The 25,467-nt window shown below is 40.7% G+C and overlaps 2 protein-coding genes across 2 annotated transcripts; both read left to right on the forward strand.

The window, feature by feature from the left end:
- The first annotated feature begins 1,796 nt into the window (after positions 1 to 1,796).
- Positions 1,797 to 3,788, forward strand: LOC139741508 (uncharacterized). The gene has a single exon (XM_071652091.1). It carries the CDS (start codon positions 1,797 to 1,799, stop codon positions 3,786 to 3,788), a length of 1,992 nt encoding a protein of 663 aa, XP_071508192.1.
- A 12,286-nt stretch (positions 3,789 to 16,074) lies between these two features.
- LOC139741509 (uncharacterized protein F54H12.2-like) lies at positions 16,075 to 17,343 on the forward strand. The gene has a single exon (XM_071652092.1). It carries the CDS (start codon positions 16,075 to 16,077, stop codon positions 17,341 to 17,343), a length of 1,269 nt encoding a protein of 422 aa, XP_071508193.1.
- The last annotated feature ends 8,124 nt before the right edge of the window (positions 17,344 to 25,467 follow it).

Genomic DNA, 25,467 nt, shown 5'->3' on the forward strand with positions numbered 1-25,467 from the left:
AGTGTGACAATGAAACAAAGAGTGTTAATCGTAGGGAAGGCACTGCTATCCCACCTAACTTAGACACTGTAAATGTAGTTTCTGACATAAGTAATGTATTGCTTAAGAAGGAATTGGTGTCAAGTGGCTTGGTTAAATTCAATGACCGTGCATTCAGTTACAGATCCTGGAAAGCTACGCTCGGACGCGTTATCACAGAGCTCCAGCTGACACAATCCCAAGAGATGGGTTTGATCATGAAGTGGTTGGGTAAGGAATCTTCCCAACTGGTCTCTGCCATTCATGACATTCATGTTGACCGACCGAATGTTGGTGTGAGTAGAATGTGGGAACTCCTTGACAGGAAGTATGGCTCCCCAGAGGCTGTAGAACACGATCTTCAACAGAGGATTGAAGATTTCCCTAGACTAACGCATAGGGAGAACGAAAAACTAGAGCAGTTTGGTCATTTGCTCCTGGAGATCGAGTATGCTAAAGAGAATGGGGATTTCCCAGGATTGCTGCATCTGGATTCTGCCAGAGGGTTGCAGGCCTTAGTGCAGAAGTTGCCGTACAATCTCCAGGAGAAGTGGGTAATGGAGGGATCCCGGTACAAGGAAAGGTACCGGGTGACTTTCCCTCCTTTCAAGGTGTTCAGCGAGTTTGTTCGCTATCACGCGAAGATTCGCAATGATCCCAGCTTCATGTTGCCTCGTGACATGAAGCATCAGGAGGTTGCGAAGGAAACGGTCAGTGTCAGGGCTACTGACGTGAAGGAGGTTCGTCCTTCGGCTTCAAAGGAGTTTTGTCCTATCCACAAGAAGCCACATTCGATCGTTGAGTGCAAGGTATTCCTTGCAAAAACGGTACCTGAGAAGAAGAATCTTCTCAAGCAGTACCAGTTGTGTTTCAGGTGCTGCCTCCCGGGACATGCAGCCCGGGAGTGCAAGGCAAGGGTGAAATGCGAATCATGTGGAAGTCAACGCCACTTAACGATTCTTCATTGGGAGAATAGTAACGAACCTGCGAAGAGTACGCAGAAACCTGAAGACCCTCCCAAAGACAATCCTCGAACCAACATCACAAGTGCATGCTCTAAGATGAAGGGTTCTAAATGCATAGGAGGAAAATCCTGTGCAAAGATTGTACCAGTACTTGTGAGGTCAAAGAGGGATAAGAGTATTGTGGTCAAGACATATGCAGTCATAGATGACCAAAGCAATAAGACCATAGCCACATCTAAACTCCTAGATAAGTTCGATGTTGCCTATGACGAAATTAGCTACACTCTACGCACATGCAGTGGAGAGGTGTCTGCCCACGGCAGATGTGCTGACGATTTTGTGGTGGAAGACATCCACGGCACTGTCTGTTTGGAGTTGCCAACAGTCACAGAGTGTTCATACATTCCGGATTTCAAGGATGAAATTCCTACTCCGGAGATAGTCCAGGCATATGATCATTTGAGGAGCGTTGAGATCCCACCAGTTGATCACAATTGCTCAGCAACTCTGTTGATAGGCAGGGATGTGGTTGAAGCGCACCATGTGCTAGACCAAAAGATTGGGCCATCTGACTCACCATTTGCATAGAAGTTATGCCTTGGCTGGGTTATCATTGGTGATGTGTGCCTTCGAGGGGTCCACCGGAGTGCTGGACAGACAGTGAGGATTTCTCCCTTGCGCACTCAGATTCTTTCTACGGGCCGGCCCACATGTCTTGAACCCTGTCCGAACGAGGTCAGGTTGAAACACCTCTTTGACAACGAAGATGACAGTATCAGTCTGTCAATCAAGGAACAACAGTTTGTCCATTTGATGGTAGAGAAGGGAGGCCTGAAAAATGGCAAGTGGACAGCTCCACTACCCTTCAAAGAGCAAAGGGATCGTCTTCCCAACAATCGTTCACAAGCTTTGAAAAGAGCTCAATTCCTCCAGACAAATATGCAGAGGGATCCAATCAAGAGAGAACACATGTTGACATTCATGGAAGGGATGATTTCCCAAGGTCATGCAGAGGTGTCACCACCTCTTAATGCACATGAAGAGTGCTGTTACCTACCACTAGTTGGGGTTTATCATCCCAAAAAGAAAGGGAAAATCAGAGGAGTCCTCGATTCCTCAACGGAGTTCATGGGATACTCCTTGAATAAGGTTCATCATGAGATGAAAGGCTCATCGTGGCTTACCGGTCCTCAGAAGATAGCTACTCAGGAAGTAGTGAATCCAGTGTCAGAATTTACACTTGTAGATCCTGACCTAGATGAAGAGATAAAGCAAGATGTGAACATCCAGGTCACCAAAACCAGTGTGGAACTGCAAGGACTTGTTCCAAGGTTTGAAAAGTTCTCAACCTGGAAAAGCCTAGTCAGAGCGTTTCGTTTGCTCATACACATTGCTCACTCATTCAGCTCCAGGAGTGGCAATGGTTGCCATGGCTGGCACACATGTAGCAGCACAGATGTTGAATCTGTACGTCATGCAGAGATGATGATCTTGAAGGAAGTACAGAAGCAGATCTTTCATGAGGAATATGAATGTCTCAGAGAGGGAGTACCTCTACCTTCTAACTCCTCAATACGGGACTTAGCACCCATTCTGAACCAAGATGGTTTGATTTGCGTTGGTGGGAGGTTGAGGAAGTCCTCACTTCCTGTGGTAGTGAAGCACCCGGTATTAATCCCCGGCAAGAGTCACATTGCCAAGCTCCTTGTGATGCACTATCACAATAACGGGCATCCTGGCAGACAGTTGACAGAAGGTTCTCTGCGTGATGCTGGGTTTTGGATTATCGGGGGCAAGAGAGTCATATCTGCCGTTATCCACCGTTGTGTGATCTGCCGCAAACTCAGAGGGAAGACTGTGCTCCAACGCATGGCTGACCTCCCTCAAGAGCGTCTAAAGATCGGACCTCCATTTTCCCAGGTTGGTGTAGATTGCTTCGGACCATGGGAAGTAGTCACCAGGAAGACCAGAGGAGGTGCTGCGAAAAGCAAGAGATGGGGAATGATATTCTCCTGCTTGACCTCCAGAGCTCTTCATATCGAAGTTCTTGAGGAACTGAGCACTTCGTCATGTATCAATGCACTGCGGCGATTCATGGCCGTGCGAGGCAAAGTGGAAACCTTTTGGTCCGATAGAGGATCAAATTTTGTGGGAGTCTTGAACGACAAGGTGTTTCGCACCTTTCTTGAGAGGAACAACACAGAGTGGAAGCTAAATCCACCCCATGCCCCACACATGGGAGGAGCCTGGGAAAGAATGGTAGGACTATTCAAGAGAATTCTCAATGGCATTCTGCTCGAGACTAGAGAGAAAAGTTTCACCCATGAGACTTTGGTCACATTCATGATGGAAGCTATGGCCATCGTGAATGCTAGACCTCTTGTTCCACTGAGTTCTGATCCAGAGGACACATCTTTCCTCTCACCTTCGGTGCTCTTGACTCAGAAACATGGGAGCATTGAAGAGGTGCTTGTCGAGGATTGCAAGCGTAACATGTACACTGCTCAGTGGAAACGCGTCCAAATCCTGGCCGACAGGTTTTGGAAACAATGGAGACTCCGCTACTTGCAAAGCCTCCAGCAGAGGCGCAAATGGACAAGTACGGAGAGGAATGTCATGAAGGGTGACATAGTCCTGTTGAGGGACAGGGAGGTCAAACGAAACCAGTGGCCTCTTGGGATCGTTGAGAGTGTTGGTTCTGGAGATGATGGTTTAGTCCGTCAAGTTGAAGTCCGTCTGCCTGCAACTGGAAAAACCTATTGTAGGCCAATCCAGGAGTTAATTTTGTTGGTTGAGGCGGAGTAAACGCCTGTTCATGGTCAGTTTGAAGGCCACTTGTTGACAATTGTTCAGTTTTAGAGTTTACATTTCGCATGTAATGTGTACCATAAGTTAGGTGTCTTTGTATTTAATCAATAGTGGATGTGTTGTGGACATCCTAGGTAACATTTTAAGTTTTGAAAATTTTAACGTCCATCGGACGTTGGGGGGGAGTGTGCTGTTCGCGCTGAATTGTTTTTGCAATTTCGGCTTCTCATACGTAGGCTAGTGTTAGCGCATCAAATGCAGCGATGATTGTGTGTCAAATGTATGCGCGCGCGCAATATATAGCGCCTTCCATAATGGCTAGAAAGATGGCGCACGAACCGACGGTTTGCTCGTTCGTGAGTCTAGCCAAAATGCAGAAAATGTGTAAGATTATCACACGATGATCAAAGAATCCCGGATGGAAGTCTTGCATCTGATGGTTCTGCGTAAGTTTACGATTATTACGTTCTTCACAGTTCTTGATAAAAGAGAATTTAAATGTTTTTTGTGTGTCCGGATATTATGAACGGTCTAGCGTAAGTGACGCTAGTGTAGGTTATGTACGGTGCATATTGATATAGCGTAGGATTGACAGCTACGCACTGCGTATTGTACTTTACGTGTAAAGAGTTATTGTAGTAATTGTAGCGCCGTAGACTCGCATTGACTTTGTGTTATCATTTGGCCGTGAGCTGATATGATGTGTAGAGCAGTAAGCAGAACTTGATTTATATGGTGGTAATACATTCAGAATTAATTCACAACTCCTGTAAGACAGAATATGACAGTTAAGCAACTCAGTTTGTTGAGTAACATTGCCAGGTGAAGATTCAAAAGTAAATATGAGGTTGGATTTGATACTAGTAATGATAAAGACTAGTGATAATTTTGTTGTTTAGGCAGTTCCAGTCTAAATAATGCATTTAGACGTCAATACAAGTGTATGAATAAAAGACTGTCTTTTGTGTTTCGAGGTACGTGCTTTACGTATTACATTCATAAGTACATGTATGTGGTTTGATGTATATGGTAGCGTACAGGCTGAAATATTTCATTTTCATGTGATATGAAGCGTACGTTATTAAGGCATCTTAAGCAACTCTGGCTTAAGGGAAAGTATAATATGCCTTGCTCAAATGTACGAAGGCAAGCGTAGTGCCACATATGTAGGCATATAATGTGTGATGTAAGTTATTTTGCATTTTCCATACAATTCTTTGCAACTTACTGTATTATTTCACAGCTTGGGACAGGATCGCAATCAGAATGCATCCAGAAGGGCTAAGCTTCTAGGCTTGGAAGATCACAAGTCTGTAAGTCTGGTATAGGGTCTTTACATGCATATCACGGCCTCTAAATACATGTATTATTTTTTTTGTAGACATTGCAATAGAACATGAATATTGCCACAGTGTCACCTACAAAGTGTAATAACATTGATACAGTGTAACAATGGATGGATAATGACATTATAAAGCTGCCATTTCATAATGTGTAGTGAATACATGCATGGATACAAAATGTGTACGTATAATGACGCAGTACAAGACAGTGTACTATTGTTTGTTCAGAAGAAGCAAACCTTTTTTTGTGTGTGTGTGTGTTAATGGAGCATTATATCCATATGCATTCAATTTATTGTGATTCAAAGAAATGTATGTTTGATATGTTCATACAGTGTATCATTCATTGTTTCATTTGCAGTTTTACCGTTCGTTCGTTCATCACATACATGCGCACACGCACTGGGCATGCGCATGCACAGCAAGAAGGATAATTCAATAAAGACAAGAGTGCAACGTTCGACTCGACTGTCTGCAATTTTATTCTTGTTGTACATTGTGTGTACGGCGGTTAGCTGACTGGATAGGATCTAGTTTTACCTAGAAATCCGAGGCCAGCATATGTAGGTATTAATATCATATCCCATCATAAATAGCATTTTGCCTAATAGTAAAGATGGTTATTTCGGCTTACGAAGTCAGTGATGAATTGGCTGTGATTCATATAGGTCTCGGAGGATGAGTCGGAGAGGTCTTGAGGGCGTCCTACTTGCTGGTTAAAAACAAGGTTGCTGATGGCCACGTTGGACAAGTCTGGGGAAAAGGGTGAGATGGAGTGTGTTAATTCCTGAACATTTAAGTATTAGAACCCATTTCATCATTCACTTCAAGATCAAATAACGTCTTCCAGCAACCGTAACAATAACAACATTCAAAACAAAATGAAATATTTCACCGCTAACGGATAGTCTCATCATTTTTATCATTAACTGACTTGCAGAAATCATGAAAATATTATCCACACGCGTTAAGGGAAAGCTGATACAGGTCACCACTGAGTAAAGATGTTAGCTGCCGTGGTGTTTTCATGTATTCACATATTTCTCTGGGTTGTTCATTGAGCAACTACAACCCTTTAATTTCTTCCTCCTAGAAGTTGTTACTGCCCAATTATTTCAAAGAACACAAAAAGTCATATGGAACTGCAAATTTCATAACTCTTATATTTTAGTACCGATTGCCATGGGAGATGTATACCATTCTTTCCTTGTGATTTCATTCTCTTTACTTAAGCCAATATGTGCATGGTGCTCAACTATAATTAAAGATATTGAGAAGAAATTGGGAAATTTCAGGAAAAATACAAGACATGATGGCACTTACTGACCCCGAGGAAGCTTTTAAGAATGACATTCCCGTGAAAGGGAAACAAAGAAACTGTACCTACTGACAATGTAGATGATGAGATTACGAGGTAAGCATTTTTTTTTTTTGTATCAGAAATCACAGGCGATTGCACAAGAAAACGTACTGCGCTACGTTTGCTTCAATCTATTGTAATATCGTTTACTCTCACTTGCAATGGTGACGGCTGCTTGAGTGGTAGCCACGCTTGGTCCCTCTCTTCCTTGCCCAACGCATCGGTAATATCCAATATCTTGTGACGTCATGGCGGGGATGACATACGATTGTCGGTTTGTCGTCATCTCGATTGTGACGTTATCTTTCTGCCAGTCAAAGCTTACAACATGGTTGAAGGCACACGTCAATTCGACTCTCTCGAACTGACTGACTTCCTGGCTCAAGGGACTCAGACGGACCTGTACAGGAACTTTGAGTTTAAAACGATCAGAAAGGCACACAAAATGATTATCTCTGTTATATCCCAATAATAATGAAAGCATTACGTAAAAGTGATATACCTGTTTCTATTTCACCTTTAATTCATGTTCAAAGTTCTCGATGAAAAGATACATAGAATGATAATATTAAATGGGTTAGTCAAATACCGGTTAGTGATTAGCTAAGCATATTCACGTGATGGAGGCAAATTGGTTATGTTCGCCCATAGGCGAACATTTTTGTAATGTTCTCCCATGGGAAAACATTTTCACATGACAGAAGTAGGACCGCGCGCGCACAGTGAATTTGATTCTGCAACACGCGATCGCGAACGAGCAATCGCGTTGTGCTGGTGGTGGTTGACGTTGACGTATTTGACGTATTTGACTATTAAACCCATATAATATAACAGATGACTTTTGTTGTCGGGAACATGTACCAAACGTTCCAACCTCAGGGTTTGAAGATAAGTCCCTCAATAGCATTCCATACCCTTCGGGTGGCACATTCTGTATGTTCCCTCCCCCGCCAGTCACCATCTATAGAATGTAATATGCAGTTTGGCTGTAACATGAAATTGACATTTTACGAAAATTTCAGTGTAAAAGAATATGATGGGACTTATTTAAAAGCAAAATCGTTAAGCATTGATCCAAGTATATTGTCTAGATTGCCTTACGATATCTTGTCCTAATTCGATTTTAATAGATATCCGTGTTTTCCATTGTTCTCAATAGTACCATAGAACATGATTCTTTTTGTTGCGATAAATGTAGATTGACGAGCGCAAACGTCAATCAGCACACTTACGTAGGTTAACGTCACTGCAGTCTATGCCTTCGTAAGGAGGCTGGCATTGACAAATGTATGATAAGCCAGTGGATTCAAAACACGTCCCTCCATTAAGACAGGGGCGCGATGAGCAGGGGCTTGGCAGCGCTTAATAAAGAAAACAAAAAGCAAGCAAACAAAAACTGTGAAAATGTGATAGACCGAAAGACGAAATGTGCAACATTTGCGGCTAGCCTTTTGGAATGGGTTATATAAGTCAATAAAGGATTTATTTCAGTTCAGCAATTCTAGTATACTGCAGTAAATAACATCTATTTTTATTCTCACTTCCAGATGCTTCATAAGTTAGATACATGGAAAGCACGTTCTGTTTGCAAAAGAATTGCAATGTTTCATTTGAGTGCATAGAGTTAACAGGCATTGTATTATTCTATAACACATTATTGATTCAAAATTTATGTAAATATATTGATATATATTTAGATAGACAGATAGATCTAACATATGTATCTGAATTTGCTCCAAATTGTCTTTGACTGTGCTGTAACATATGGTATTAAATCATACTTTGTAGGACCTACTCTCTTTGGAATTGTGTATTAGGATATACTACGTTATTTTGTTTTGCTGCACTAACATACTGATGATTGAATCAGAACCCTTGAAAACATGTTAACGCTCAAAAGAACTATATAGGTTCTGGTAACATTTACTTCCGGAATATTGAAAAAAAGAAGGATTAGACCATTCAGTGGATGCTGCATTAATTGTGAGTATAGTAACACAATATTCCCCTACCTTCACAGTGGGTACCGTTACCAGAGTAACCGTCGTCACACACGCAGAAATAAGATCCGAAGGTGTCTCGGCACAAGGCATTTCGATGACAAGAATTCAGCGCAGCGTCCGCGCACTCGTTGATGTTTGAGCATGCGTAGTCCTGCAGTGTAGTCCCAGACGGACACTCGCATGAGTATTGGTCATGCGAGATTGAAATACACGTGCTGATCTTCGGACAGTTGTTTGGATAACTGCATGGGTCGTGTGCTGCAAAATATTCACACATTCACACACAGATGCACTGGTGCCAAAAGATTTCGTCATGAACAATTCTTTTTTTTTTCTTTTAATCTTGACAAATCCTCCGGCTCGCAGTCTCCCCCCCCCCCCAAAAAAAAAAAAAAAAAAAAAAAAAAAACCCACAATAACTCCAACAACAACAACAAACAAACAACAAATAAACATTCTGCGGGCCCTTATGTGCTATAGAAATGTGCTATGTAACTTATCATTATCATTATCATCTATCTTGATCTGGTACTCTTTCGAGGTACCACTGAAATTATGGATTCTCCGGTGGCTTTCATAGTCGTTATTTTTTTCGGGGCTGCGCCCCTCATCAAAGGGTCCTTTATCAGTCACCTCAGAATGCATGATTTCGAGTGGAACCTCTCAATACATGATTAGTTTGTTATGGAACAAATAATTATTATAGGTCTGCCTGTTCGGAGCAAATCTATTCAACGGATACAGAACAATACAACACACAACATAACTATAGCAATGAAAAAGGTTAAATTATGTACGTCATCATGATTCCTGCATCACAAAGATCTGCGAGTCATGCAAGATCTTAGCTAATTTTTAGACGCAGAAGTTTACAATCCAGAGGAGAATTCCGAAGGTTCGCTAGCATGCACCTTTTTTTTTTTTCATTTTCTGAGTGACAAACATGATTTCTTTTTTCGATAAACGAACCCTCGAAATTGTGTATCAGAACTATCGGAATAGAGAACCTTCGGAATTCTTGCCGCAAAATTGTTAGATGAACGAACCCTGTTTAATTTCGGATTAATGGACATCTACAGATGTGCAAGTATACGCAATTTGAGTACTTTGGAAAAACGAAACGTCGGAAATAACAAACCTTATATCATTTTCAGATTAATAAATATTCGGAATAACGAACATCACCCGATAATTCATGATGAAGTTTCAGGTACCGACCATTGGCATGATTGGTCATCAATAAACAGTGAGCATGGTCAGATCATAATACTGCCGATATGGCTTACAATACATAGCATACCTATTTCGCATGTGTCGCCCAAGAATCCCGGGTTTCAGAGGCATTGTTCTCCAAGTCGGAATCCGTTGTTGTTACAAAGATGTGATCGTGCTGTAAAACCCAAAACTAAAACTCAAATATGTAAAGTTGGGGTTTTCTTAAGTTCACTGCTACTTCTCGTTGAGATTAACAGCTAGAATAGAGAAACTGAAAGTGACCATGAGTGAGGTTAATTCATGACGTAATTTTCCCACTATCTGAGTGGATTGCTTATAGTCAGAAAGAGTCTTTATGCTATGAGGTCATGCGGACAAACACATGAAGATGTGAAACGGATGATTAATCGCGTTCTGATTCGAAAGCTTATCATTGTTGGCTAAATTAGGAATTTTAATTATTGTTATGGCGATAAAGCGAATAAAACAGTTGGTAACGGTTACGGAGAGGAGTCCAAAGTTGGTAAATTAACAAATAAAATCGCATTTTCGAGAACGGTTTTAGGAAAATAACCCCTGGACATAATAACCCAAGACCCTTCTGCTGACCCTAAGCTAAATCTTAATCTTAACCCACGGAGGTGGTCTCCCTGCTTAACCCTAACCCTAACCCCAATCTTTATTCTCACCCTATCACTAATCGGTACAATTGTAACAAAATGTAATTATTATAGTAATTGTTATGAGCGTAATTAGTTGTGATTTCACACACAACAAAGAAGGATGTCCTGCAAGAACAAACCGAGTAAAAGCATGCCTGAAAGTCAACCTACCAAATGATACAAAAGTAATTCAAAATGGTTATGGACGGTAGGCTATTAAGTTTTCAGATTTGCTCGGAAAGCTCCGAAGGGACAATATCTTCGGAAGACTATTGATTGAGGTCAGCTGCAGTGGTACACACTCTACTTATAATAATGAATTAGTAATATTTATCTACATAAATAACATTTATTCTTTTTTCAAATTTCTATCCATGAATTACTCACTTAACAGTACTTTCTGAACTTACACCTGGTCATTTGTGCCAACTTTTACGTAAAACGTAATTTATTAGTAAAAATGGTAAACTGTCAATAGTCGTTATTTTCTTCGGGGCTGCACCCCTCATCAAAGAGTCCTTTATCAGTCACCTCAGAATGCATGATTTTGAGTGGGACCTCTCAATACATGCATAGTTTGTTATGGAACAAATAATTATTATAGGTCTGCCTGTTCGGAGCAAATCTATTCAGCGGATATAGAACAATACAACACACAACATAACTATAGCAATGAAAAAGGTTAAATTATGTACGTCATCATGATTCCTGCATCACAAAGATCTGCGAGTCATGCAAGATCTTAGCTAATAAATTTTTTAGACGCAGAAGTTTACAATCCAGAGGAGAATTCCGAAGGTTCGCAAGCATGCACTTTTTTTTTTGTTCATTTTCTGAGTAACAAACATGATTTCTTCTTTGGATAAACGAACCCTCGGAATTAGCGAGCCTTATTTCATAATATTTTGAATCAGAACAATCGGAATAGAGAACCTTCGGAATTCGTGCCGCAAAATTGTTTAGATTAACAAGCCCTGTTTAATTTCGGATTAATGGACAGTAGTATAGGTGTACGTATAGCGTCATAAAAATATGATTCATATTTCTATTGTTCTAGAACAAAAGAAATATGAAAAGACAAAAGAATTATGAATTATGAAATATGGATTATGATATGATTTATGATAAAAAGATGGATTATGATATGATTTATGATAAAAATATGGATTATGATATGATTTATGATAAAAAGATGGATTACGATATGAATTATGATAAATCGATGAATTATGATAATAGATATGAATTATGGATATTTGCATAACAATAGAAATAGGAAAGAACAAAAGAATGTATGAAATATGAAAAATGAAAGATGAATATTCATGAGATATGAATTATAGATATGAACGATGAATGATGATTATGAAATATGAATATTTATGGATCGATATGAAATATGAAGAATGAATTATGAAAAATATGCTATTGTTTTAAGAATCCGCGTCATTGTTTCATCATATTCTTTTGTTCTCACATCGAGAGATATTTTCGAAGGCAATGGTCGAAATAGTCATAATGACGATTGCAATCGTATTCATGACATTTGTTTGTTTGATGACGTCACTCCGACAAGTTCTGACCTGTCCTCTGACCGACGCTCGCCCGATCGAAAACAAAAGAACTTTAAAAAACAAAGAAATACATAAAAATGGGGGCGTGTCCTCTGACCGACGCTTGCGCAATGCTTGCGCAATCAAAGACAAAAGTCAGGGCGTGTCCACTGACCAACGCTCGGGGACTTAAAGACAAAAGACTGGAAAAACAAAGAAATACATAAGACTGGACCTCAAGTTCACGATAAGTTCGGACTTGTCCTCAGACCGACGCTCGCACACTCAAAGACAAAAGACTAGAAAAACAAAGAAATACATAAGACTGGACCTCAAGTTCACGATAAGTTCGGACTTGTCCTCTGACCCACGCTTGTACGCGAGCGAAGACAAAAGAATTTTTAAATAAAGAAATACATAAACTGGACCTGGAGCCAGTGACGGGTTCGGACTCGTCCTGCATAAAACAATAGATGCCTCATACATATTCAAAGAGATGGTGGCGTCCTTTGCAAAGCAAAAGAATAAAAACTCGAAGAACATGCGAGAGGGACACATTTCAATTTGAAACCTTCCGAGAGCATCACATGTTACAGAATGTCTCAGCCGAATATCGCCAACACCTGGTGTCCCGAAATGCAGAGGACGGTGGAGAAGGTGGACTTGCTGATGTTGACGGAGTATCTAACTCTCATCGAAGTCTTGAAACGGGTGCAAAACGTGCCAGATTCTCCAATAGACGGTACTCCCGAAGATCCACAGCGCAAAGTGTTCCAGGCGGTTCATCATTTGGACCCAATGACTGTGGAGAGAGTGTACCCTTACGTTGGCAGGGTGCTCTGGATGAGACCAGATCTCGTCGAGTGCGGTTTTTTCCTGGAGTACATCAAATTTATTCTGAGGGGAGAGACTCAACAGCAGCTGGAACAAAGAAGAGTCAACATAGGGAGACACGTGGAGGGGATAGAGGCCGCTGTGAGAGTGGTCTACAGGGCCTTGGGGCTCGAGACCGGCCTGCCCGACATTGTCTTGACGGACCCTCAGTGGAACGTGCTTTAGACGAACGACTGCTATTAACGGTGATAAAGGACACATTTCCTTCCGACTTTCACGCCGTAGACACCGAGACAATCTTACGCGCATGTCGGACAATTGCAAGCGAGGAACAATTTTCCCGTGTGCGACGAATCAAGCTTCGAGGCAATGAGAGGTTCGACGATTGTATAGAGGCCCTGCTCAAAAATTGTATAGAGAACCCCAATCATCCCAACAAGTACAAACGTTCGCTGATGGCTCTATGCTATTTTGTCAACATCTACCAATATGCCTGCATACCGGACGAGCGGAAAGAGGAATTTCGCGCGCAATTCGTGGAAGGACTCAAACGCTACAAAGTGCGCTGGTCGGAACACGCTCCGAAAATGACTGTTGGACTAATGTCGCGATACGTTTTACATTTTTGTCTGTATATGTTGTATAATGTATGGAATGTAGATGTTAATAGAATGTGAATTGATTCAAGCAACGAAATTCGCTGCACTGTGTGTATGCGTGTACAATAAATGATGCGTTTCATTTTCAAATGATTTTTTTTACTCGTTACCTTGTCTATCATTGATGCCTTTTATGTCATTGCAACGTGAAAGGAATGCCATTTCTGATGTTTGCTTCTGCAGTGTGTGGTTGCTGAGACGAATAATGTCTAATTCATTTGAGAGAGCGTTAGAGGAAATCTATTACGATCCTCAACATCCAGCTAGTTTCGGTGGTGTCAGTAAGTTGTGGAATGCGGTGAGAGAGGTGGAAACTGAAAAAGCGAGCTTGCAGGGTGTCAGAGACTGGTTAACGAAACAAGATGCGTATACAATGCACGCACCGGCGAGAAAGACATTTAAGAGAAATGTTGTGAAAGTGAGAGGAATCGACGAAATCTGGGAGGCTGATCTTGTAGATGTTCAAAATTTGAAAAGGTTTAATAATGGTTATCGCTACTTACTGACGTGTATAGATGTACTGTCGAAATATGCTTGGGTGGTTCCTTTAAAAAACAAAAAATCAAAAGACATTGTCGGGGCATTCGAAAGCATCTTGAAAGAGGGCCGAGTGCCTGTAATGCTACATACAGACAAAGGTTCGGAATTCACAAACAGACATTTTCAGAAATATCTCGAGAAAGAAGGCATTCACTTCTACACAACAGAAAATGAAACCAAAGCCAGCGTTGCTGAACGATTCAATAGAACGCTGCGAACAAAAATGTGGCGCTTCTTCACATTCAAAAACACTTACAGGTATCTCGGTGTAATAAAAGATTTGGTCAAAGGCTATAACAACACCATTCATTCTAGTATTGGCATGAAACCAAAAGACGTGAATATTGAGAATCAAAAGCGTGCCATAAAAAGTCTCTACGGTAGGGCAATGCGAGGGAAGAAGCGTACAGCTCCACGATTCAAGTATGAAATCGGAGATCAAGTTCGTATTAGTAAAAGCAAACTAAAGTTCGAAAAGGGTTACGAAGCAAATTTTTCGAGGGAGGTCTTTACAATCAGCTCCCGCGTCAATAGGAGGGTACCTGTCTACAGAATAAAGGATTACAACGGGGAACGAGTGAAGGGTACGTTCTATGAAAGGGAATTGATAAGAGTTTCGAAAGACAAGGAGACTACTTACAACGTGGACAAGGTTTTACGCACGCGCATGCGCAATGGGCAGAAAGAATACCTAGTTCGTTGGTCAGGGTATGGCAAAGAATTTGATAGTTGGGTTCGACACTTAACTCCGCGTTAAAAACACGATTCACGTTACTCTCGTTATCATTCTTCGCTTTGAACAAAGGAGAAGAGGCTGATCGAACATGGCTTCTCAATTTTACGTGACGCTGCCCAGTAATAGTTCCATGTCGTACTATCCAAATAACAAAACGTGTCAGTTTACGACGCGGCTTCACGCACCTCTCTCACTCAACGAAGATTACGAGGTGGGGTTGGCAGAAGTTCAATTTCAGTGCACGTGGTATAATGTACGACATGATAACAACACCCTCACTATTTACGATAATGAAGTAGAGGACGACGCTGTTCCATTGATGAAAAAAATTGAGATTCCTGCGGGATATTATAATTCTGGAGAGGAACTCATTGACTCGATCAACGAACAGTTCCGGAGAAAATTACGTAAAAGCATCACATTTTATTACAAGAGGACCCAACGAAAATGTTTCATCCGATTAGAAGGAAATACGGCGCTCCTCATTCCCTGTGGTTTGGCTATGATGCTCGGGTTTGAAGGGGAATGCCATCTCACGGAATCAACACTGAGTCCCATGCCAATGGATGTACACATGAAATTTCATACATTTTATGTCTATTCTGATATCGTTCAGTTTCAACACGTAGGTGACGCTGCTGTACCTTTACTGAGGACGATAGCAGTCATTCCGGACAAGGATCGCGATAATATCGTCAATACCTATATCACTCCGCATTACGTCCCTCTTAAGCTTTACAATTTTGAAACGATAGAGATTATATTAACAACCGAATCGGGTGAAGTGGTACCATTTGAACGCGGGAAAGTGATCGTGAAGTTACACTTTAGAGAGCGCTCTACGAACTAGCTGGACGCTAAATTTACACAGCGATACGTCTAACTATGGTGGTATTTCGCGCACCGGCAAGGATTTTTCACGACCAATATGGCTCGGGATTACCCGTCTTCCGCGGGGCATCCATGCAGAGAGGACACGGGCTGGGTAGTCTGGTGAAGGGGCTCTTCAAAGTTGCAACTCCTCTCTTAAAAAGAGGGGCTGTTGCTTTGGGAAAAGAAGCTATGCATACAGGCATGAACATTGTTCAGGACACCATCAACGGACAATCTTTTAAAAGCGCAACTAGAAAAAATGTGGCTCGGGCGGGAAAACACCTGGCCTCAAAGACTGTTCGAGCAGTAAAGAAAAAAATTGGGAATCAGACTGGAGGAGCGCGATTAGTAGTTGTAGGAAGAGTTAAAAGAAGGAGGCGAGGAAGGAAGCGTATCATTCGGTCTCGAAATTCTCCAGCGAAAAGAGCTCGCTTGCGCGACATCTTCGATTAATTCGGACTATTCGTTTACCAGTCTCATACACTCCTTGCTGTCTTTGCTGAACATGGCGCTTCTACACGACAAGAGCGATGTCTGCTGCAAGTCCGAATTGGATTTGTTCACGGTACCACACACTCAAATGAGCATCGTTAAAGGACCATGGGTAGAATATCACCCCGTTAGCAGCATCACCGATGAAGGGCCCATTGAATTCAACGTGTTCGGCACGTCGGAAGAATACTTGGACCTCTCTCAGACCATGCTTCAAGTGACAGTCAAAGTTACGAACAATGATAACACGGCTTTACCAGCTGATGCCCCAGTTGGTCCCGTAAACCTGTTTCTCCCATCTCTCTTTGCACAAGTTGATATCATGCTCAATGAAAAACTAGTGTCTCAGCCGTCGAATACATACCCTTACAGAGCGTACATCGAATCTCTGCTGCACTATGGAGGAGAGACCAAAGAGTCTCAACTCACTCAACAACTATATTACAAGGACAAAGCGGGGAAAATGGATGCCGTTAACCCGCTGGCAAGCTCTGCAGAAGCTAATCCCGGTCTGGCGAAAAGACATGGATTCATCGTCGAGAGTAAATTACTTTCTCTACTTGGTCCGATTTACGCCGACATTTTTTTTCAAGAAAGACTGTTACTCCCGGGGGTTGATTTGAAAATCAAGTTAAATCGTAGCAAAGACGCATTTTGTCTTCTGTCTTCGACGGAGAATGCCCGATATAAAATTAAAATAGAATCTGCTGCCCTCTACGTTCGCAGAGTAAAGACCAGTCCTACCATCATGTTAAACCACGCCAAGGCCTTGGAGAAGACAACCGCGAAATACCCCGTCAACAAAGTAGACGTGAAGTCCTTTTCCATTCCTGCAGGAAGCATGTCGATTAATAAAGACAATCTATTTCACGGACAGTTACCAAATCGGGTGGTCGTAGGATTCGTTGACACAGACGCCTTTAACGGTACTTTTGGCAAGAACCCCTTCAACTTTAAACATTTACGCCTCAACTTCATCTCCCTCACTATTGACGGAGAAACGGTGCCGATGAGACCATTACGTCCTAGCTTTGCAGCGGGAGCTGGACAAAGTTACATTCACGCTTACAATTCACTATTCATGGGAACCAACCGACTGTTTGTAGACAAGGGAATTAACATCAATCGAGAAGAATACTGCGAAGGTTATACCCTTTTTGCATTCGACCTTACGCCCGACCTATCTGACGGATGTCACTTGAATCTCATCAAGCAAGGAAATCTGCGCTTAGAGCTACCCAGGTCGAAAAACCAGTTGGCAACTGGTACTGGTACCAGTTGATTCCAGTAAAGGCAACTGGTTTCAATATGGAAATTGGAATGAGTGACTAGAAATCAACTGGTATCAACTGGTATTCATTCAACTGGTATCAACTGGTATTCGTCCAAGTGGTATCAACTGGTACCAGTTGTCAACTGATATCAACTGGAATCAACTGGGATCCAGTTGACAAAATTAATTTGGTGTTGAATTATTTGGTGTATGGGTGTTTGGTGTATGTCAGGACATTGTTAATATCTAACCTAACATAATCCTACAGCTAGTCTTAAAACATATACCTACTACTACATTTAGACTTAGCCTACATCCTAGACCTATAGTTAGTATCAGGGACATTTCATTCATATATATAGGGCTATATTGCTGTAATGATTTAAGACATGGTTACCAAGTAGATTAAACTTTTATTATAAAAATATGAAAATACCTCATCAGAGGTACAAGTTGAAATTGTGAATATCACGGCAATAATAATAGATAAATTTCTAATGCATTTCAGACATTTCTATGTTTATTCAAATCATAAAAAAGATAAATTTAACAAATAATTTCTCATTTTCACGAAGATAATTTGAATAGCTTATGAATATTCACGAGCAAAAGAACCAGTAAAAACCAATAGAAACCAACTGGTATCAACTGGTATTTGAATTTCAATGATTTAGTGGGTGTTTATATGCAATGAAGTTATAAGCAAGTCCAGTCTTTTACATTGGTATCAAATTGTGTAAACTAATTTGCACACACACCGTAACACGCACACATGCGCACACACGCACACACACACACATACACACACAAACACACGCACAAACTGGTCAAAATACAGTCTGTCAATTAAAGAGTCAACTGATCTTAATTGGTTCCAGTTTCATTTAGTTGAAGTCACTAAGAGTCCAAGTTCAATCACGTCAAACGTTTTGTTTGATTGTGTTTTGTTTGCTTTTTAATGTAACGTTTTAACTAAGTTTTGTTAACCTTTTAATTCAGTTTTAATTGATGAACTAATCGAATTCAAAAAAGTAGACTTCAGCTTGTGTCAACTGGTACACAATGAGATATGAACTGGTATCAACTGGTACCAGTAGACTTGTGCTGGTTTCAACTGGTAAGCAGTGCAACTTCAACTGGTATAAAACTGGTACCATTAAGACTTCAACTGGTACCAGTAGACAGGGCTGCCAACACTGGAAACTAGTTGAGAGTGAGACTCCCATTGGCCAATGCTATAATTTAGGAGTCAAAGTGAGTGAGATCAATAGAAATGCATGCAAATGAAATAAAGTTTTAGAGTGAGAAAGGACCAAAATGCGTGAGTCTCACGCTCAATGCGTGAGAGTTGGCAGCCCTGCAGTAGACTTGTACTGGTTTCAACTGGTAAGCAGTGCAACTTCAACTGGTATTAACTGGTACCAGTAAGACTTCAACTGGTACCAGTAGACTTGTACTGGTTTCAACTGGTAAGCAGTGCAACTTCAACTGGTATAAACTGGTACCAGTAAGACTTCAACTGGTACCAGTAGACTTGTACTGGTTTCAACTGGTAAGCAGTGCAACTTCAACTGGTATAAACTGGTACCAGTAAGACTTCAACTGGTACCAGTAGACTTGTACTGGTTTCAACGGGTAAGCAGTGCAACCTCAACTGGTATAAACTGGTACCAGTAAGACTTCAACTGGTACCAGTAGACTTGTACTGGTTTCAACTGGTAAGCAGTGCAACTTCAACTGGTATAAACTGGTACCAGTAAGACTACAACTGGTACCAGTAGACTTGTACTGGTTTCAACTTGTAAGCAGTGCAACTTCAACTGGCATAAACTGGTACCAGTATGATTAAACTGGTATCAACTGGTACCAGTACATCTTCAACTGGTATCAACTGGTTTCAGTTAGAATTGCTTATTTTGTTACTGGAAATTTGGAGTTAACTTCTGATTTCAACTGGTACCAGTTGAAACCAGTTAAGACCAGTTAAAACCAGTAAAGACCAGTTAAAAATGCTTACTGGTTTCTACTGGTTTCTACTGGTTTTTCGACCTGGGTACAATTCGACGTGGCCATTCCAAACACCGTCAACTGTATCGTCTACTCGGAAGGACAAGGACTGATTCAGATTGATAAAAGCAGAAACATCATCTACGATTACCAATAAAACCTCTTCCGGACAACCGACTGCCGAAATATTCTAATCGACTATGGATACATCGCAGATTCAACGTTTCTTAGAGAACGATCCTATTGTCAAGCCCTATTTCAAAGGAGTATATGCGTCAAATTGTCTACCGCGATCAATTAGTGGGGCGAAGCAATGCTTCATCGCGAATACCGATCCTAGCGATAAACCAGGAACACACTGGGTGGCTTTCTACTTTTGCAACGGAAAAGGCGAATTCTTTGACTCTTACGGATATGAACCCTTAACTTACAGTCTTGACTTTGTAAAGTTTTTGGACAATAATGCCTCGGCATGGTCCTCTAATTCCAAACGGCTACAAGGAACTGTATCCACAGTTTGCGGACAATATTGTATCTATTACGTGACGAAACGAGTAGGGGGTCAAACAACTCGAAGTGTATTAAATGTGTTTGGCAAGGATTATACGAGAAATGATAAGAGAGTGAATGATTGGTTTAATCGACGTTCTGATGTTTCCCATCGTGTTCATGATACATCTTTTACTCTATTACAAATCGCACGTAGCTTCGATAGTTTGTAAGAAGATATTGTAATAGCGTGTATAACGTAGTGTAAACTTCTCTCTTGATGTGGATTGCTAGATATCTAACAGTATTTAACTTAGTAGTAATTTGTATATATCGTATGTGCAAGCCTGTACTATTACCTTTTTTCTCTCACTCTCTCTCTCTCTCTCACTCCCTCACTCTCTCTCTCTTTTATTATATATATATATATATATATATATATATATATATATATATATCATATAACTCCAAATCATGAATATATGTTCTTTCATGTCTGGGAAAGCTAGTTTGAAAATAAGAGAATTAAGTTTGTACCTTTATGTCGAAACGTTGAGTGATTGTGACAGTTTGTTACCAATGGAATATATTATCATTTACAATTCATAGACCATATATTACTTAGGTTAGCGTACCTAGCGTAACAACCGCTTGAATACTTTGTAAAATTAGGTAACCTATATATATATATATATATATATATATATATTAGATTAAACTTGGGCTGGGTTTCGTTCTTCATAGTAATACACACTTTGTTATTTTCGTTACGAGTATATGTCTCATTTTCTCTTTCGCTCTTCGTTTTCTTTCTCGCTTCTCTTTTCCTCAGTCACGCTGTATAACACATATCACACAGGACAAAACAAAAATAAGATGTAACGAGTGCGTTTTGTATCGTAAGAATATTGTACGTGGTACCCGTTTTATTTTCTCCAATAAAACAACAGACTATAAATATGTAAATAAATTACTCCTTGTTGTACTTGTTTTTCTTTGCTTCCTTCTACGTTTTGTGATTGTGAGAAAAAAATCATTACACCGTGCAACGAACAAACTATATACATTTCCACTGGATACGTAAAGAACTATTCCTCATATAAAAAATACAATACATTATTCAATTATGTTTCGATGTTCAAGCATGGCTTAAATCATACATGGTGATGAAAGAATAATTAACAACTTATAAACCATTGAGGTGATGTAGTCATCAATCTGCAGAATCTGCGTGAGACATTTTACAGTGTATTTCCGTTTCGTCAAAGTTATTAATTCTAGGTAAACAGACATTAAAAAAAAAAGAAATTTGCATGCGTTACATGCACAGATTTAAAACAGCGAAATGACGAAATGACGAAATGACGAAATGACGAAATGACGAAATGACGAAATGACGAAATGACGAAATGACAAAATGACGAATCGACGAAACGTCGAAGTGGTGGATATATGTACAATATGACGGTCTTTATGGAATTAACTACGAATAATAATAAAAACAACTACTTTCACCACTGAATGTACTAATGCATAAACCAGGCAGGATTTGACTATTTACATCGTTTCATGAAGTAAGACATATTATGTACAACTACGCCAGGAGATAAAATGTATGACACATTCGGTAAACACCACAGATAAAATCAAACGTCACGCGAACTTATATTTACAATATTTACATAGCAACTAGTCGAAATGTTCAGACGATGAAATGTTGAAGTGGAGAAACGTTAAGATAGTATAGTCAATCGTTATATCATGCGGACAAATTCAAAAGAACAGCTAGCATCAAAATTTCAAATACATTCAAACAGAATATTATGTATGTATACACTCCTTCACATCTGAACATAGACCGTACAATCTTATATACACATTGCGGGTCACCTGATGAAATAATTGGTTGGGGATATGTAACGATGTTAACGTTAATACAATCAAAATCATCGTTCGTAAAATATAATGATACATATTAAGTATGTAAATGCTTGTGTACACACTTTCATATCACCCCATACGCAACATCGATGGCGTACTTCAACACCCACCTAGATCAACACGCAGATCATAATGGTAAGGGCTACTATTTAAAATTGTACATAACTGTTTGAAATAGAAGAGTAGTAAATTAACATACAATAAAATCATTACACGAATTAACGAGAACAGCTCGGGTTAACGAGGATTGTGGTCATACCGTTTAAGCCGTATTTTAAAAAGATTGCCACTTTGGGGTTTGAGAACCATTAGCATCACTAGCTCTTGTACGCCTTGTACGTGTATAACTTTTAGTTGTAGTAGGGGTTGTGTACATTTTGGGGTCTGGAGAATCTAAACGACGATGAATCGGGGTCTCCAAATCTTTCCCCCTCTTAACACGTTGAAGTTGGTCACGTCGGCTGAGATTGGTCAACGCAGTCTCTGGAATGTTCAAACGAGCCAGCGCACGAATAAAATGTTCACTACCAGTAGGAATATAACCACTTCGCTCTCTGAAAATGTCGTACATTAAGTCGCAAATGTTACTGCCAGGCACACTTTCCCCGCTCACAATCAGCTCCCCTTTGTCCGTCCATCCCACATCGTCGCACCTTTTCATCTTTTCCAGCAACTGCGAAGCTCTTTTCACAAAATTCTTAGGCACGTGCTGCAAGATGTCACGCTCCACTGCGTCCTCAGATTTTGGCGCGACCCTCTGTCCATGAGTTACTAGATGCGTGCTGTCATTGTCTCTTGAGCTGTCGCTAACGACTTCAATAGACAATGGCTTCTTAACGTTGTCCGTCGCTTTCAAAAACCGCTGTAAGTATTGCGAATACAACAACGCCTTGTCATACTCTGGTAGATCGGGCCTGTCCAACACCGAACGAATCTGATCGTCCAATTCGTTGATTCGCTGCTCTGTAGGTGATGAAGATTGACTTTTGAGAGAATGAAGCATAGTTTGTGGCACAAGCACCATCTTGCGCGCATTCTCCATTATCAACGCGGTACCTCTATACAGTGTCTACTTTGGCGATGCAAAGAGGTTAGAAGCGAGAGTTCCGAGTACAGGCGTGATCAACCTGGCAATGAGACCAATGAATCCTCCGCGTTGGTTTAAGATTCGTTTTCTCTCTGCCAGAGATGTACGACGATCCGCTAATTTACGGAGTTTTCGCTTGTGCTTAGTCAAAGTTTTCTTGTGGGATTGCGACAGCTTGACATTACCGCAGATCACGTTCAAAACACATTCACAGATGGCGTCAATGAAGTTCTTGTTAGCTGTCTTGATGAGAAGTTTCCGTTGATCAGGAGAGCAGTGTGCGAGGGTCTTGAGCAGGACTGCGTGGGTCTTCACTCGGCGCGACATTTTTAACTAATAAATGACTTAATACACGAACGCGACAATTTATATCTTAGGAACATATACATATTGAACTTCACCGGGAAATATTTTCGTTCTGAGACGAAATTCTTCCGGCGTGTCTGGTTTAAGGTCTACGAATAAATAACCCCATTTATCGGCTGTGGCGTCCATAAATGCCTCTTGAAAAAACTTTGTTTTCGAGGGATACATCTGTTTAGCTAAACAAGCAATTTGTTGTTTGTCTCTACAATTTTTGAATAAAGCGTAGTACTGCGTGTTTAATGAAATAGTCCTAGACTCCTTTCCACGATGAAAGAGATTTTGAGTGATATAAATAACGCTCGCGTTTCTATGATGACAACCTTTAGTAAACAAGGCGGCTACTCTCTTGTCATCACCAGCCACATCCATTAAATCATCGATGACAAATAACACTGGTCGGGAGGGGTCGGTCAAATCATTGAAATCTGCTGGTAAATTTTCATGAAATTCAATATTCGGAAAGGATCGTGTCATTGCCGCGTAACACGGTTGATACTCCCCGTAAAACCATATAATTTTGCGAGGAGGTTGATCGATCATTTCCGAGGCATTTTTCAGTAATCTTTTCACGAATTCGGTTTTCCCTGAAAAACTCGGTCCGACCACCATACATGAAAAACTATGTTTGAGTCGGGCATCCATTGTAATTAACGGCATCAAATAGTACAAATATAGCTATATGAATAACACAATAAGATATTAAGTTCTGTAAATGAAATTAGAGCAAATGTCAAACGAAGTAAGTGAACGGAATACTCTATCATACGTGAGATGTGGGTTCAGTTAAGTTTCTTAAAAGAATAAGACGACGATATGAAGCAAACTGTTAAAACTACGCGGTATATTCAAGAGCAACATAACGGTATAATGCGCTGCAATCAAGCGCCCGCGAAAGAACTGACATCGGGGATAACGTCAGTTTTATTTAAGGAAAAATCAAACCCATCCGTTCCATTTGACAAATGGGCATCTCTAGTGAGCAAAGACTCGAGATAAAACAATAGAAAGAAGAGAAATACAAAAAGCGCCAAACAAAATACATTTGTACCAGCATTGGTACTTTTCAGTACATTTCTGAGCACTGTGGACATATATGATGCGCGCGACTTATCCATGATTTCCTAGCAACGACAATGCCAGCGGTAGGTACAGAGCTGATGAGAAAGTACCACCTTCTGCGACAATGTATAAACAGCGAATGATTGGCAATTAGACACATTGAGGTCTTTATAAGCGAGGAATGTCCGCGTGTCCATAAGGCAGTGTCGTGCCACCTGGTAATCTAACTCGTTTCGTGAAGACTACCCTGTAGTCTTTTTTTCTCTCGGAAGTGTACACGGACTTGCTTTTTACGTCTCCGAGAATTCTATTTTCCACAATAGTCTTCAGACATCCCGGTTCACCTTGTATCAATTCGCGCATAGAGTCATGGTTTATAACGAGGGAGTTTGCCTCGTTCAAGGTAAATCCACGCACCTTACACACGGTGTTGTCTGTAGACAGGTACCCTCCTATTGACGCGGGAGCTGATTGTAAAGACCTCCCTCGAAAAATTTGCTTCGTAACCCTTTTCGAACTTTAGTTTGCTTTTACTAATACGAACTTGATCTCCGATTTCATACTTGAATCGTGGAGCTGTACGCTTCTTCCCTCGCATTGCCCTACCGTAGAGACTTTTTATGGCACGCTTTTGATTCTCAATATTCACGTCTTTTGGTTTCATGCCGATACTAGAATGAATGGTGTTGTTATAGCCTTTGACCAAATCTTTTATTACACCGAGATACCTGTAAGTGTTTTTGAATGTGAAGAAGCGCCACATTTTTGTTCGCAGCGTTCTATTGAATCGTTCAGCAACGCTGGCTTTGGTTTCATTTTCTGTTGTGTAGAAGTGAATGCCTTCTTTCTCGAGATATTTCTGAAAATGTCTGTTTGTGAATTCCGAACCTTTGTCTGTATGTAGCATTACAGGCACTCGGCCCTCTTTCAAGATGCTTTCGAATGCCCCGACAATGTCTTTTGATTTTTTGTTTTTTAAAGGAACCACCCAAGCATATTTCGACAGTACATCTATACACGTCAGTAAGTAGCGATAACCATTATTAAACCTTTTCAAATTTTGAACATCTACAAGATCAGCCTCCCAGATTTCGTCGATTCCTCTCACTTTCACAACATTTCTCTTAAATGTCTTTCTCGCCGGTGCGTGCATTGTATACGCATCTTGTTTCGTTAACCAGTCT

Source organism: Diadema antillarum, unplaced genomic scaffold (genome assembly GCF_040938485.1).
Source record: "Diadema antillarum isolate AM-2024a unplaced genomic scaffold, OU_Dant_1.0 seq00000932_RagTag, whole genome shotgun sequence".
In the NCBI taxonomy this organism is placed as follows: domain Eukaryota; kingdom Metazoa; phylum Echinodermata; class Echinoidea; order Diadematoida; family Diadematidae; genus Diadema; species Diadema antillarum.

Coding starts and splice junctions, on each gene's coding strand:
- LOC139741509 (XM_071652092.1), top strand. CDS start 16,075: ATGGCGCTTCTACACGACAAGAGCGATGTCTGCTGCAAGTCCGAATTG.
- LOC139741508 (XM_071652091.1), top strand. CDS start 1,797: ATGGTAGAGAAGGGAGGCCTGAAAAATGGCAAGTGGACAGCTCCACTA.